The sequence below is a fragment of the Oncorhynchus gorbuscha genome, linkage group LG23 (assembly GCF_021184085.1).
Source record: "Oncorhynchus gorbuscha isolate QuinsamMale2020 ecotype Even-year linkage group LG23, OgorEven_v1.0, whole genome shotgun sequence".
Taxonomy (NCBI): Eukaryota; Metazoa; Chordata; class Actinopteri; order Salmoniformes; family Salmonidae; genus Oncorhynchus; species Oncorhynchus gorbuscha.
The window spans coordinates 46,934,974-46,947,620 of NC_060195.1; the positions used below are offsets into that span (position 1 = coordinate 46,934,974).

At 39.9% G+C, this 12,647-nt stretch overlaps 1 protein-coding gene across 1 annotated transcript in view; it reads left to right on the plus strand.

Annotated features, from left to right (window-relative positions):
- Positions 1-8,645, plus strand: part of xpnpep2 (X-prolyl aminopeptidase (aminopeptidase P) 2, membrane-bound) — a 32,181-nt gene extending 23,536 nt beyond the window's left edge. Inside the window, exons 18-21 of the mRNA XM_046324212.1 lie at positions 85-144; positions 304-380; positions 1,444-1,533; positions 8,070-8,645. Of these exons, the coding sequence (XP_046180168.1) occupies positions 85-144; positions 304-380; positions 1,444-1,533; positions 8,070-8,270 (428 nt within the window). The 3' untranslated portion in view covers positions 8,271-8,645. The remainder of the gene's footprint in view (positions 1-84; positions 145-303; positions 381-1,443; positions 1,534-8,069) is intronic.
- Positions 8,646-12,647: the final 4,002 nt, after the last annotated feature.

The following is a 12,647-nucleotide window of genomic DNA, read 5'->3' on the forward strand; positions in this document are numbered from 1 at the left end:
AAAATAACGGAAGGAAATTAATGTAGCTGGTACAGTATGTAACCATATATTTTTGGGATTTGACTAATCTCAATTCCGTCACAGGGCCTGTTGGCTTTCAGGGCAATAACATTCCATTCCGGGAAGGCATGTTCACGTCTATAGGTAAGATCTCACCAAGTCAAATTTGTGTCCTTATCTTCAATTAACATCTTGAGGTTTGTCACAAAGGTTCATTTAGAATTTTTAGCTGCCTTTTTGACTTGAATGAATAATGAAGAGAATGGAGACCTTTATTTCATGAGCAGGTTGTATCTCTTCCAGAACCAGGATATTACAAGGAAAATGACTTTGGGATCCGTATTGAAGATGTTGTCGTCATCGTGCCAGCTCACACAAAGGTAGATAAACTATTGAACTACAGCGTTTTTATTTAACATGTTGAAATATCAGATAAGTGTGGGTAAATATGAATAACATTTAACAATGATGGGGAAGTATTAAAGCTGTGGAAAGATTCCAGCTATCCATAATATGACGTCAATTGTCAGATGTAAAATGTCTGACATCTACGGTGCATTTGCAAAGTTTTCAAACCCCTTGACTTTCTCCACATTTGGTTAAGTTACAGCCTAAAATTGATTACTTTTATTAAAAATTAAAAACAGAAATACCTTATTTACATAAGTATTCAGACCCTTTGCTATGAGACTCGAAATTGAGCTCAGGCACATCCTGTTTCCATTTATCATCCTTGAGATGTTTCTATGACTTTATTGGAGTCCACCTGTGGTAAATTCAATTGATTGCACATGATTTGGAAAGGCACACACCTGTCTATATAAGGTCCCACAGTTGACAGTGCATGTCAGAGCAAAAACTAAGCCACGAGGTCGAAGGAATTGTTCGTAGAACTCCGAGACAGGATTATGTCAAGGCACAAATCTGGGGAAGGATACTAAAAGATTTCTGCAGCATTGAAGGTCCCCAAGAACACAGTAGCCTCCATCATTCATAAATGGAAGAAGTTTGGAATCACCAAGACACTTCCTAGAGCTGGCTGCCCGGCCAAACTGAGCAATCGGGGGAGAATGGCATTGGTCAGGAAGGTGACCAGGAACCCGATGGTCACTCTGACAGAGCTCCAGAGTTCCTCTGTGGAGATGGTCAACCATCTCTGTAGCACTCCACCGATCAGGCCTTTATGGTAGAGTGGCCACGTCATGCAGTCCGACATCAGATGACTATATTAAATGCTGATACGTGAAACACATTTGTATTTATAAGCGATCCCCATTAGCTGCTTCCGCTACTCTTCCTGGGGTCCAAACACATTAAGGCACTTACATCACAAAGTGCAATAGTTGTGAGATCTGGCATGTTTCTGCAATGTAGTCCGTGAGGAATGTGTCCAAAGGTAGACAATCGTTGACTTTCTGCCCTTTGTGTATTTTTCTCCTGCAGTATGGCCATAATTACCTGACCTTTGAGACCGTATCATTAGTCCCTTATGACAGGAAGCTGATTGACACCTCTCTCATGAGCCCTCAACAGGTAAGAAACACACGATGTGTTGATGCTTAACTTGTACGCACTGTCATGAGGCCTTACTTGCTGTAATGACAGCAGATATCATAGAGTAAACACATAATCAGCAGTCATGATAAAACATCCTCACCGCCATCACAGCTAGTGTCAGCTCAATTAACAACTGAACTAAGACTGACATGATGCCCATCATTCAATTACATATTTAATGTAATTTAATTTCCTTCATTCATTTCCTTTATTATATTTGTTATGTATTATGTAAAATGACGAAAAGGGGTCAGTGGAGACTGCAACATTGGAGTTACTATGTGTGTATATGATCTCTGTTATGCACGTTAGGTCATTATTATGACTGCATTATAGTATGACTGAAGGTTCAAAACCATTGAACGGTTCAATTCTCTGGGACATCTAGTATGATAGCATGAGGTAAATACACATTTGACTGACTGGTTGAAGTGTATGCATGCTGACAGTGTGGGTTTCCTCTGAAAATCCCCCTCGTAGTTTACAGGCAGCTTCCAAGACCTGCAAGTTTTTTTTTTTTTAAACCACGTATGACGTTTATCAGCAGTGAAATTACTAACTATCCGAGGTCTTAGAGAAAACAAAGCCAGCACTTTCATTTTGTACATGTAGCCTGATCTGTAATCTATTCGTGTTTATGTTCAGCCGTGCTACTTTAAAGAAAATGGTATCTTGTATGTTGGTCATTTTTAGAAACAGCGCTCATATATTATTGCAGTTTGAATAAAGTACACCTGTCGCTCAAAGTGAATCTCACACTACTTCGGTACACACACATAGGACTACCGTAAAAGCCTAAACAAGTCACATATGACCTGCAGTACCAGTCAAAAGTTTGGACACACCTACTCATTCAAGGGTTTTTATTTATTTAGACTATTTTCTAACATTTTAGAATAATAGTGAAGACATCAAACTATGAAGCAACACATATGGAATCATGTAGTAAACAAAAAAGGGTTCTAGGCAGAGTTGCATAGAAAAAGCCATATCTCAGACTGGCCAATAAAAAGAAAACACTGGACAGAGATATGGATTTTTCTTTGCAACTCTGCCTAAAAGGCCAGTCGCCTCTTCACTGTTGGCGTTCAGACTGGTGTTTTGCGGGTACTATTTAATGAAGCTGCCAGTTGAGGACTTGTGAGGTGTCTGTTTCTCAAACTAGACACTCTAATGTACTTGTCCTCTTGCTCAGTTGTGCACCGGGGCCTCCCTCTCCTCTTTCTATTCTGATTAGAGCCAATTTGCGCTGTTCTGTGAAGGGAGTAGTACACAGCGTTGTACAAGATCTGCAGATTCTTGGCAATTTCTCGCATGGAATAGCCTTCATTTCTCAGAACAAGAATAGACTGATGAGTTTCAGAAGAAAGTTATTTGTTTCTGGCCATTTTGAGCCTGTAATCGAACCCACAAATGCTGATGCTCCAGATACTCAACTAGTCTAAAGAAGTTGTATTGCTTCTTTAATCAGAACAACAGTTTTCAGCTGTGCTAACATAATTGCAAAGAGGTTTTCTAATGATCAATTAGCATTTTAAAATGATAAACTTGGATTAGCTAACACAATGTGCCATTGGAACACTGGAGTGACAGTTGCTGATAATGGGCCTCTGTAGATATTCCATTAAAAAATCTGCCATTTCCAGCTAGTCATTTACAACATGAACAATGTATTTCTGTATTTCTGATCGATTTGATGTTATTTAAATGGTCAAAAAATTGCTTTTCTTTCAAACACAGGGACATTTTTAAGTGACCCCAAACTTTTGAACGCTAGTGTATGTGGAAACTCTGTTAGAAAACTGTTAGAAAAGCATTCCAGGTGACTAATTCATGAAGCTGGTTGAGAGAATGCCAAGAGTGTGCAAAACTGCCATCAAGGCATAGGGTGACTACTTTGAAGAAACTAAAATATAAAATATATTTTGATTTGTTTGACATTTTTTGGTTACTACTTACTACATGATTCCATATGTTTTATGTAATAGTTTAGATGTCTTCACTATTATCCGACAATGTAGAAAATAGTAAAAAATAAAGAAATTAGCCATATAGAAGGCTTTTGTCTATTTGAGTTGGTCAGTCCGTGTTGGTAATCCTGACGAACACGGCTTTAAAAAAAATGTATTGTGTAGTGGAGCTGCATAAGTGTTACTCTCCACTTTCTGGAGGATCGAGTTTTGAAATAAGTGGAATTAGAGTGTGATAGCTAAAGAGATGGAGAAAACAACTGTCTCTGGATTACATCTTCAAACTAAGGGCAACCGTGGCATGGCTTCCGTGACAGGGAAACACATCCATCATGCATAATGATGTATACGGGTATGATATTCTAGCTTGCTACATTTTCAGATATTACTCATTTCTAATTTTGACAGAAAGTGGTTTCATTTCAAGCTAAAGAGTACTGTTAGCTAGCTAAGTACCGTTAGCTGGCTAGCTCCCTAGCTAACATTATGTGTATGACGTTATTATTTGTATCCCAGGACCGTTTGCTTTGCTAGTTAGAGCCTTATGTTAGCTAGCTATTGTGATCACTGAATCCAATGGGTACGGATACAGCTTTAGAACAAAGTTTTACAGTATTAGTAAAAATCTGATCAATACATGTGGATGATCTTGTTCCTGGTAGGTTGATTAATTAACCTGAGCCAGATTATAGGCAGGGGTTACAGGGAGAAGCTTCTTCTTGAGTGGACAGCTTGATGAAAATCAGTCAATATTCAGGTCTCCAAGAAATTAGACCTCTGTTTACATCACACTACATTATCAAGCATTTCCCACATTATTTAGATACTGACTGTTAGCACATGGTGACTGATAGCAATACCCCAAAAGAAAAGACTTTAGATGTGCCAGGTGAACTTGCAAACTCAAGATTTCAATAACACTTCACATAGAATCTTATTTAGGCATTTAGGGCTCCCGAGTGGTGCAGCGGTCTAAGGCACTGCATCTTAGTGCTAGAGGCATCACTACAGACCCTGGTTAGATCCCGGGCTGTAACACAACCAGCCGTGATCGGGAGTCCCATGGAGCGGCACACAATTGGCCCAGAGTTGTTTGGGTTAGGGGAAGGTTTGGCTGGGGTAGGCAGGCATTGTAAAATAAGAATTTGTTCTTAACTGACTTGCCTAGTTAAATAAAGGTTAATAAATTACATGGATATGTATCTGAATTGACTAACCTTCATCTCTTAAAGTAATGATGGACTGTCATTTCTCTTTGGTTATTTGAGCATAATATGGATTTGGTCATTTACCAAATAGGGCTATCACCCCTAACTTGTCACAACACAACTGATTGGCTCAAATGCACAAAGAAGGAAAGAAATTCCACAAATTAACTATTAACAAGCCACACCTGTTAATTGAAATGCATTACAGGTGACTACCTCATTGTGACGATGTGCGCTGAGCATCGGGAAGCAAGTTCAGGGAGTGAGTGTTTTAATAAATAAACATAACATAAGAAACATGAACAACACACAGACATAACACAGAAACAATAATGCCTGGGGAAGGAACCAAAGGGAGTGACATATACAGTGGGGCAAAAAAGTATTTAGTCAGCCACCAATTGCGCAAGTTCTCCCACTTAAAAAGATGAGAGAGGCCTGTAATTTTCATCATAGGGACACTTCAACTAAGACAAACAAAATGAGGGGGGAATCCAGAAAATCACATTGTAGGATTTTATGAATTTATTTGCAAATTATGGTGGAAAAAATATGTATTTGGTCAATAACAAAAGTTTTTTTGTTGGCAATGACAGACGTCAAACGTTTTCTGTAAGTCTTCACAAGGTTTTCACACACTGTTGCTGGTATTTTGGCCCATTCCTCCATGCAGATCTCCTCTAGAGCAGTGATGTTTTGGGGCTGTGGCTGGGTAACACAGACTTTCAACTCCCTCCAAAGATTTTCTATGAGGTTGAGATCTGGAGACTGGCTAGGCCACTCCAGGACCTTGAAATGCTTCTTACGAAGCCACTCCTTCGTTTCCCGGGTGGTGTGTTTGGGATCATTTTCATGCTGAAAGACCCAGCCACGTTTCATCTTCAATGCCCTTGCTGATGGAAGGAGGTGTTCACTCACAATCTCACGATACATGGCCCCATTCATTCCTTCCTTTACACGGATCAGTCTTCCTGGTCCCTTCATCTGACCATATGACATTCTCCCAATCTTCTTCTGTCTGGATCATCCAAATGTTCTCTAGCAAACTTCAGACAGGCATGGACATGTACTGGCTTAAGCAGGGGGACACATCTGGCACTGCAGGATTTGAGTTCCTGGCGGCGTAGTGCGTTACTGATGGTAGGCTTTGTTACTTTGGTCCCAGCTCTCTGCAGGTCATTCACTAGGTCCCCCCATGTGGTTCTGGGTTTTTGCTCACCGTTCTTGTGATCATTTTGATCCCACGGGGTGAGATCTTGCGTGGAGCCCCAGATCGAGGGAGATTATCAGTGGTCTTGTATGTCTTCCATTTCCTAACAATTGCTCTTCCCAGCCTGGTGCAATTCTACAATTGTCTACAATTTTGTTTCTGGTGTCCTTTGACAGCTCTTTGGTCTTGGCCTAGTGGAGTTTGGAGTGTGACTGTTTGAGGCTACTTTGAAGAATCTCAAATATAAAATATTTTTTGATTTGTTTAACACTTATTTTGGTTACTACATAATTCCATATGTGTTATTTCATAGTTTTGATGTCTTCACTATTATTATACAATGTAGGAAATAGTAAAAAATAAAGAAAACCCCTTGAATGAGTAGGCGTGTCCAAGCTTTTGACTGGCACTGTATACAGCAACACCTCACCCATAAGCATTCCTGTCTCTTCTATAGGTGTTATATCCTTGTATTGCTACAGCTCTGTCATCAAATGAATTATCTAGTGAGTCCTCGAAATCACTAATATATTAATTTTATCTTATGTTAGAAAGTTATTGATTTCACTAACCTTATTTCTAAGGCTACATATATTAATATGGGCTATTTTCAGCTCTTTCCTGGGTAATTTATCAGGAATAGACATTGAAAAGAGCCAAGATATATATATATATATATATATACACACACATACATTCATTGTGTGTGTATATGTGCGTGCATGTCAGTGGCTGTAGGTGACATTTAAGATGAGGGAGAACTATTATTGTTTTATGAGCATGGCCTTATTTCTACTACAGCATATTGGATGACTGTCATTCATATTCCATTCACCCAGCTCAATGTAACATCAATAGGTTTAGGCTACTACCTGATACTCTCATTTTCCCTGTACCCATCATGAGGTTACTACAACCTAAAAAGTTTACAACGTAGGTGCATTGGTCGAGAGAAACATTTTAGTAATTGAGGTGACAGACAGTGACACATTTAATACTGCTTTGCACACTCTTGCCTGCGTCTAGCTGATCTAGGGTGTAATCATTAGTCCAGCAGTTCTAAATTAGTTTCTATTGGACAAATTCAGGTATGTTTATCCCCATTTCTTTCCATTTGCTTCCATTTAAGAAACATTTTTCAACAGAATCGGTGGAATGAATACACCCCTGATCACATGCAAACACAGTTAACTTTCATAGGAGCCACATACTGTACAAACAGCGTGGACATTTGCTCATTGTAGAATTCCTTCTTGTATCTACGCACTCTGGCAATACAGTTATAAAACCAAAAGCTTACCTTGACTTGGAAGAGTTCCAGTGTTGGATAACCATAGCCATAGCAATAGCATCCCTCTTTGTTTGAACCGGGTGTTTGAGTAGGATAAACTAGCTAGTTGCATTTGTTAGCTAAGTGAAAGTAAAACAAAAATATAATTAAATATCTCTTGCTTCTCCTTTATTTTTAAAGAAATGAATTTGTTCAAAACTGTTCCTCTATTGTCTTTCCCTCTCTTTGAGTCAACTACTCTCCAGATTTTATGCACTGCAGGGCTAGCTAGCTGTAGCTTATGTTTTCAGTACTAGATTCATTCGAAAGATCCTTTGATTGGGTGGACGACATGTCAGTTCATGCTGCAAGAGCTCTGATAGGTTGGAGGACGTCCCCCGAAGGTTGCCATAATTACTGTGTAAGTCTATGGAAGGGGGAGAGAGCCATGAGCCTCCTAGGTTTTGTATTGAAGTCAATGCACCCAGAAGATGACGGAATCGAGCTGTCCTCTGGTTACACCATGGTGCTACCCTACAGAGTACTGTTGAGGCCACTGTAGACCTTCATTACAAAACAGTGTGTTTTAATTAATTATTTGGTGATGTGAATATATTTAGTATAGTTTTATCTAAAAGGGATAACTTTTTTAATGTTTCAGTATTTTTATGAAATTCACTGAGAAGGATGGTCCGTCCTCCCCTTCCTCCTCTGAGGAGCCTTCACTCATGCATGTGGCATGTGTGAGTGCATGTATGTGTGTCCGTGCCAGCTTACTGTGGTGTGTGGCACTGGGTTGCTGCTCATTTGTGTCTGTGCCCCAATGACCTAGTCTCCATTGTTCTCCCCTTCAGCTGCAGTGGCTGGATAATTATTACCTGACCATACGTGAGCTAATGGGGGCTGAGCTGGACAGGCAGGGCCTGACAGAGGAGAAGAAATGGATGCTGAAGCACACAGTGCCTTTCCAGAGTGCCACTGCTTCTGCTGCCGTCTCCTCCCTCAGCCTGACCCTCACCGCCTTGGCCACCGCCCTCCTCCACATCCTCCTCTGAGGAGCCTCCATCCCTCACTCCACTTCTCCCGCCATCTCTCAGTGCCTCTCTCCCTTCATCTCATCACACTCTCATCGCATCTTTTATGGCTAGTATTATTATCTTAGCTGTCAACCTATGCAGTGCCTATGCATAGTAAATGTATTGTTGTCGTTCAATGTTTGATATCAATTAATGTTTGATTAGTACCTTTTAGTTTATTTCAATTGGTTTATTTCATTATTTGGTGAATATGTTCAGATGGTTTGTTTTGTCATTTTTTTTGTGTCCAACCTCTGTGTTTCGAATCAGTTTTTTAATTTTCATCCCAAAAGGGTGTCTTGGCTGTAGACAGTGTAAATTGATTTGTAATTTATTAAAAGAGGATTATTTGAACGTTTGAGTACCATTTTGTTAACTGACCTGTTGTTCACTACGTACTTTATGTGTAGAATGATTTAAATGCATATCAAGCATACTGTACTTTGTCCCTGAAGAAAAAGTTTAACCAAAACAAACTCAATATAAAACACTACATTACAAGATGGCCACGATGACAGGGTGAGTGTTGTATTGTAATCTGTGCCTGTTAGCACTTTGTGAGGGACAGATAAAAAGGGTCATCATCACATGCTGTGTTAATCAGTGTCTCTAAAAGCAGCCATTGTCACTGTCTGATATGAGTCTCACCCCCCCATCCAACCATCTGAACAGCTCTTGAGGTTTGTCTAGCTCTACCACATGTGAAGAACTAGTGCCAGCGAGATGGGGGCTGTTGCCTGGCAACAGACCTATCAAGAGCTGCAAGGTGTGAATGTGGCTTTTACGAAGACGTCCGCCCTGCTGCATGCTTTTATTCGACTTGCATCCCTCCCGCATAGGAAAACAAGTTTTCGTAAGAAGAGATAGATGGCTGTGCTGTATTTCCATTGTTTTTGGTTAGATGACACTGTCCATTTAACTCTCTGTGTGTTTGAAGTGGTTGGGTCTGTGGCTATGGCCACTGGAAGAAGAGGAACAATGCCATTACTAATCGATGTTGAAAATATGAGCTCATTGTCTCTGTGTAAGGCAAATATTTCCCTAGGACCTGAACACAGTTCTAGTAAATATACTATATCTTAACTTTCACATTGTCCCTAAATGAACTGTATACTGTTGTGTATACTGTACATCCTCTTGGATTGCTACTGTTTATTCTTTCAATGAAACCAGTATGTCTTATGCTGAATATTGTTAATTTATGCTTTTGTCCCTCAAACGTTTGTACAAACACGCAAAACCTCAAACTTGTTGCCAACCTTCTGAAAATAAACTAGGGCATCCTCTAGTCATGTCGTTTGACAACCCTCCAAAATAATAGGCTACATTTAACACATATCTACTTCCTTCTATGTCTATTTCCGTATAGGCCTACTAATTGCTTGTTTTGTCCAAAATACAAAAGTAAAATGTACACACATTTTCCTGTGGATTCTATTTCTAGTATTTTCTTTATCATCAATTAGTTGCTTTTATTGGTTGTTATTGGCTCAAAGTAAAAGTTGCCCTTGAGTTGCAGGGTCAGGGAGATGTCCCTAACCACTGAAGCAGGTATCAATACGCTCTATCCCCCTAATGGCTCAAGTTAGGATTGGGGGCAGGGTAATCTGGTCCTAAATCAAGGACAACTTCTACCTTGAGCCAATAACAACCAAGAAAATCAACCGATGGACAATCAAGAAAATACTAGAACTAGAATCCACAGGGAAATGCGTGATTTGACAGACCACTCTGTATACCTTGACGAGGATCAACATGGATGTGTTTCTGGTCGGGCAGGCTGTGTGTTTCTCCTGTGAGAGGGATTAACACCTGCACGTCCGCTTCATTTTCTAAATGTGTCATCTCTTGTTCGCTTTCACTTCCAGGGTTCAGGTCTGCTCTGGTAGAAATATTTTGGGTATTTTTGTAAAGCTGGCTCAGTGCTCGAATCCTCAACTAAGCATCTCTATCAGACACAACATCAACTAGCATCTCTATCAGACAGAAATCACTATAAAAGGTGGAACTCGTCTTCTTCTGGCCAGCAGTTGACTGGCATGACTAGTAACCGTGCCCAACAACAAGTGAATAGCACGTTGAAAACTCTAATGAGCACTCATAGCAGATAGGATGTGGAGGAGTGAATGCCAAAAGGGATGGCAGCTTTCAAGCCAGGGTTGGGTTTTACTCCCGCCCAGTACCATATTTCAGTATGTTAGGGTTAAGAGGAAGAAAACCTCCACTACTCCTTTTACATGCAAAATATGATTCATTTCTCGCACTCTGGTGGATCTGCCTTCTGTTTCGTAAAGAGGTAAATATAGACAGAATGAGGGAGGAATGACCTTGTTTAACCCATTCATAGACACTACTGCCCGTCGGTGCCTTTTGAGTGTATTTTATTTTGGGGAGTTTTGTGAAGAGCCCCGATGCTTGTTCTGAACGTTAAAACGCATCACTTGCGGTAATATTTTGGAAACATAAGGAACGTATCTTTTATATATGTGAGAAATAATTTTCAGAAAATAAATGGTTAAATTACTACACACCTTTAGGGAGGGAACTTTTTTTATAGTAAGGGATACATGGAGAAAATCAGACCTGTATGAAATTAAAATGAATGGCCCTCCCTTCAGCAAAATATATTTGACCTAAATCCACCCTGAATGCTTGAAAACAAAAATAAATGACCCTCCCTATACGCAAAACAATAAATAAAACAAAATGCATAGCAGAGAACGCGTCTACCGTTTACCATTAATTCTTGGACAGGCCAGAGTCAGTTTTAGAAACGGTTCCTGGTCCTGTGTAGTAGGCTACGTGGCATTGCAGAAATGTTGTTCAGGGCTGCGGGCCAGAAGGTTGTGGGTTCACAGACCACCGTGGACAAGAGTAGGGATGGAACAATCTCTTTTATAGTAAAAGCATTGCAAGAATCTCTCTCTCCTTTATAGTAAAATTATTACACAAATCTATCATCGTAATTGCAGGTTTGAGAAAAATGGCCTTTTATAAACATTTCATACAATTAATACCACACAAATGACAGAAATTACAGGCTAAGAATGGACACAGATAGCCCTATCAAATCAAATGTTATTGGTCACAGACATAGTTAGCAGATGTTATTGTGGGTGTAGCAAAACGCTTGTGTTCCTATATCCAACAGTGCAGTAGTATCTAACAGTGCAGTAGTATCTAAAAACGATTCACAATAATACACACATGTAGAAGTAAAATTATGGAATTAAGAAATATATAACTATTAGATTGACATTGCTCTGAGTGGCATTGACTAAAATACAGTAGAATAGGATACAGTATATAAATATGAGATGAGTAAATCAGTGTGTAAACATTATTAAAGTGACTAGTGTTGAATTTATATTTATGAATTTATATTTAACTAAATCAAATCAAAATCAAATCAAATGTATTTATATAGCCCTTCGTACATCAGTTGATATCTCAAAGTGCTGTACAGAAACAGAGCCCAAAACCCCAAACAGCAAGCAATGCAGGTGTAGAAGCACGGTGGCTAGGAAAAACTCCCTAGAAAGGCCAAAACCTAGGAAGAAACCTAGAGAGGAACCAGGCTATGTGGGGTGACCAGGCTATGTCGGCTGTCCCGGGTGGAGATTATAACAGAACATGGCCAAGATGTTCAAATGTTCATAAATGACCAGCCTGGTCAAATAATAATAATCACAGGCAGAACAGTTGAAACTGGAGCAGCAGCACGGCCAGGAGGACTGGGGACAGCAAGGAGTCATCATGTCAGGTAGTCCTGTGGCATGGTTCTAGGGCTCAGGTCCTCCGAGAGAAAGAAAGAGAGAGAGAGAGAGAATTAGAGAGAGCATACTTAAATTCACACAGGACACCGAATAGGACAGGAGAAGTACTCCAGATCGAACAAACTGACCCTAGCCCCCCGACACATAAACTACTGCAGCATAAATACTGGAGGCTGAGACAGGAGGAGTCAGGAGACACTGTGGCCCCATCATATAACCTTTATTTAACTAAGCAAGTCAGTTAAGAATAAATTCTTATTTACAATGATGGCCTAGGAACAGTGGGTTAAATGCCTTGTTCAGGGGCAGAACGACACATTTTTACCTTGTTAGTTCGGGTATGCGATCCACCAACCTTCTGGTTACTGGCCCAATGCTCTAATGCCATTAAAGTGGCCAGTGAGTCCAAGTCTTGGGAAGTGGGGCAAAAAGGTATTTAGTCAGCCACCAATTGTGCAAGTTCTCCCACTTAAAAAGATGAGGCATGTAATTTTCATCATAGGTACACTTCAACTATGGCAGACAAAATGAGGGACAAAAATCCAGAAAAATCACATTGTAGGATTTTTAATTAATTTAT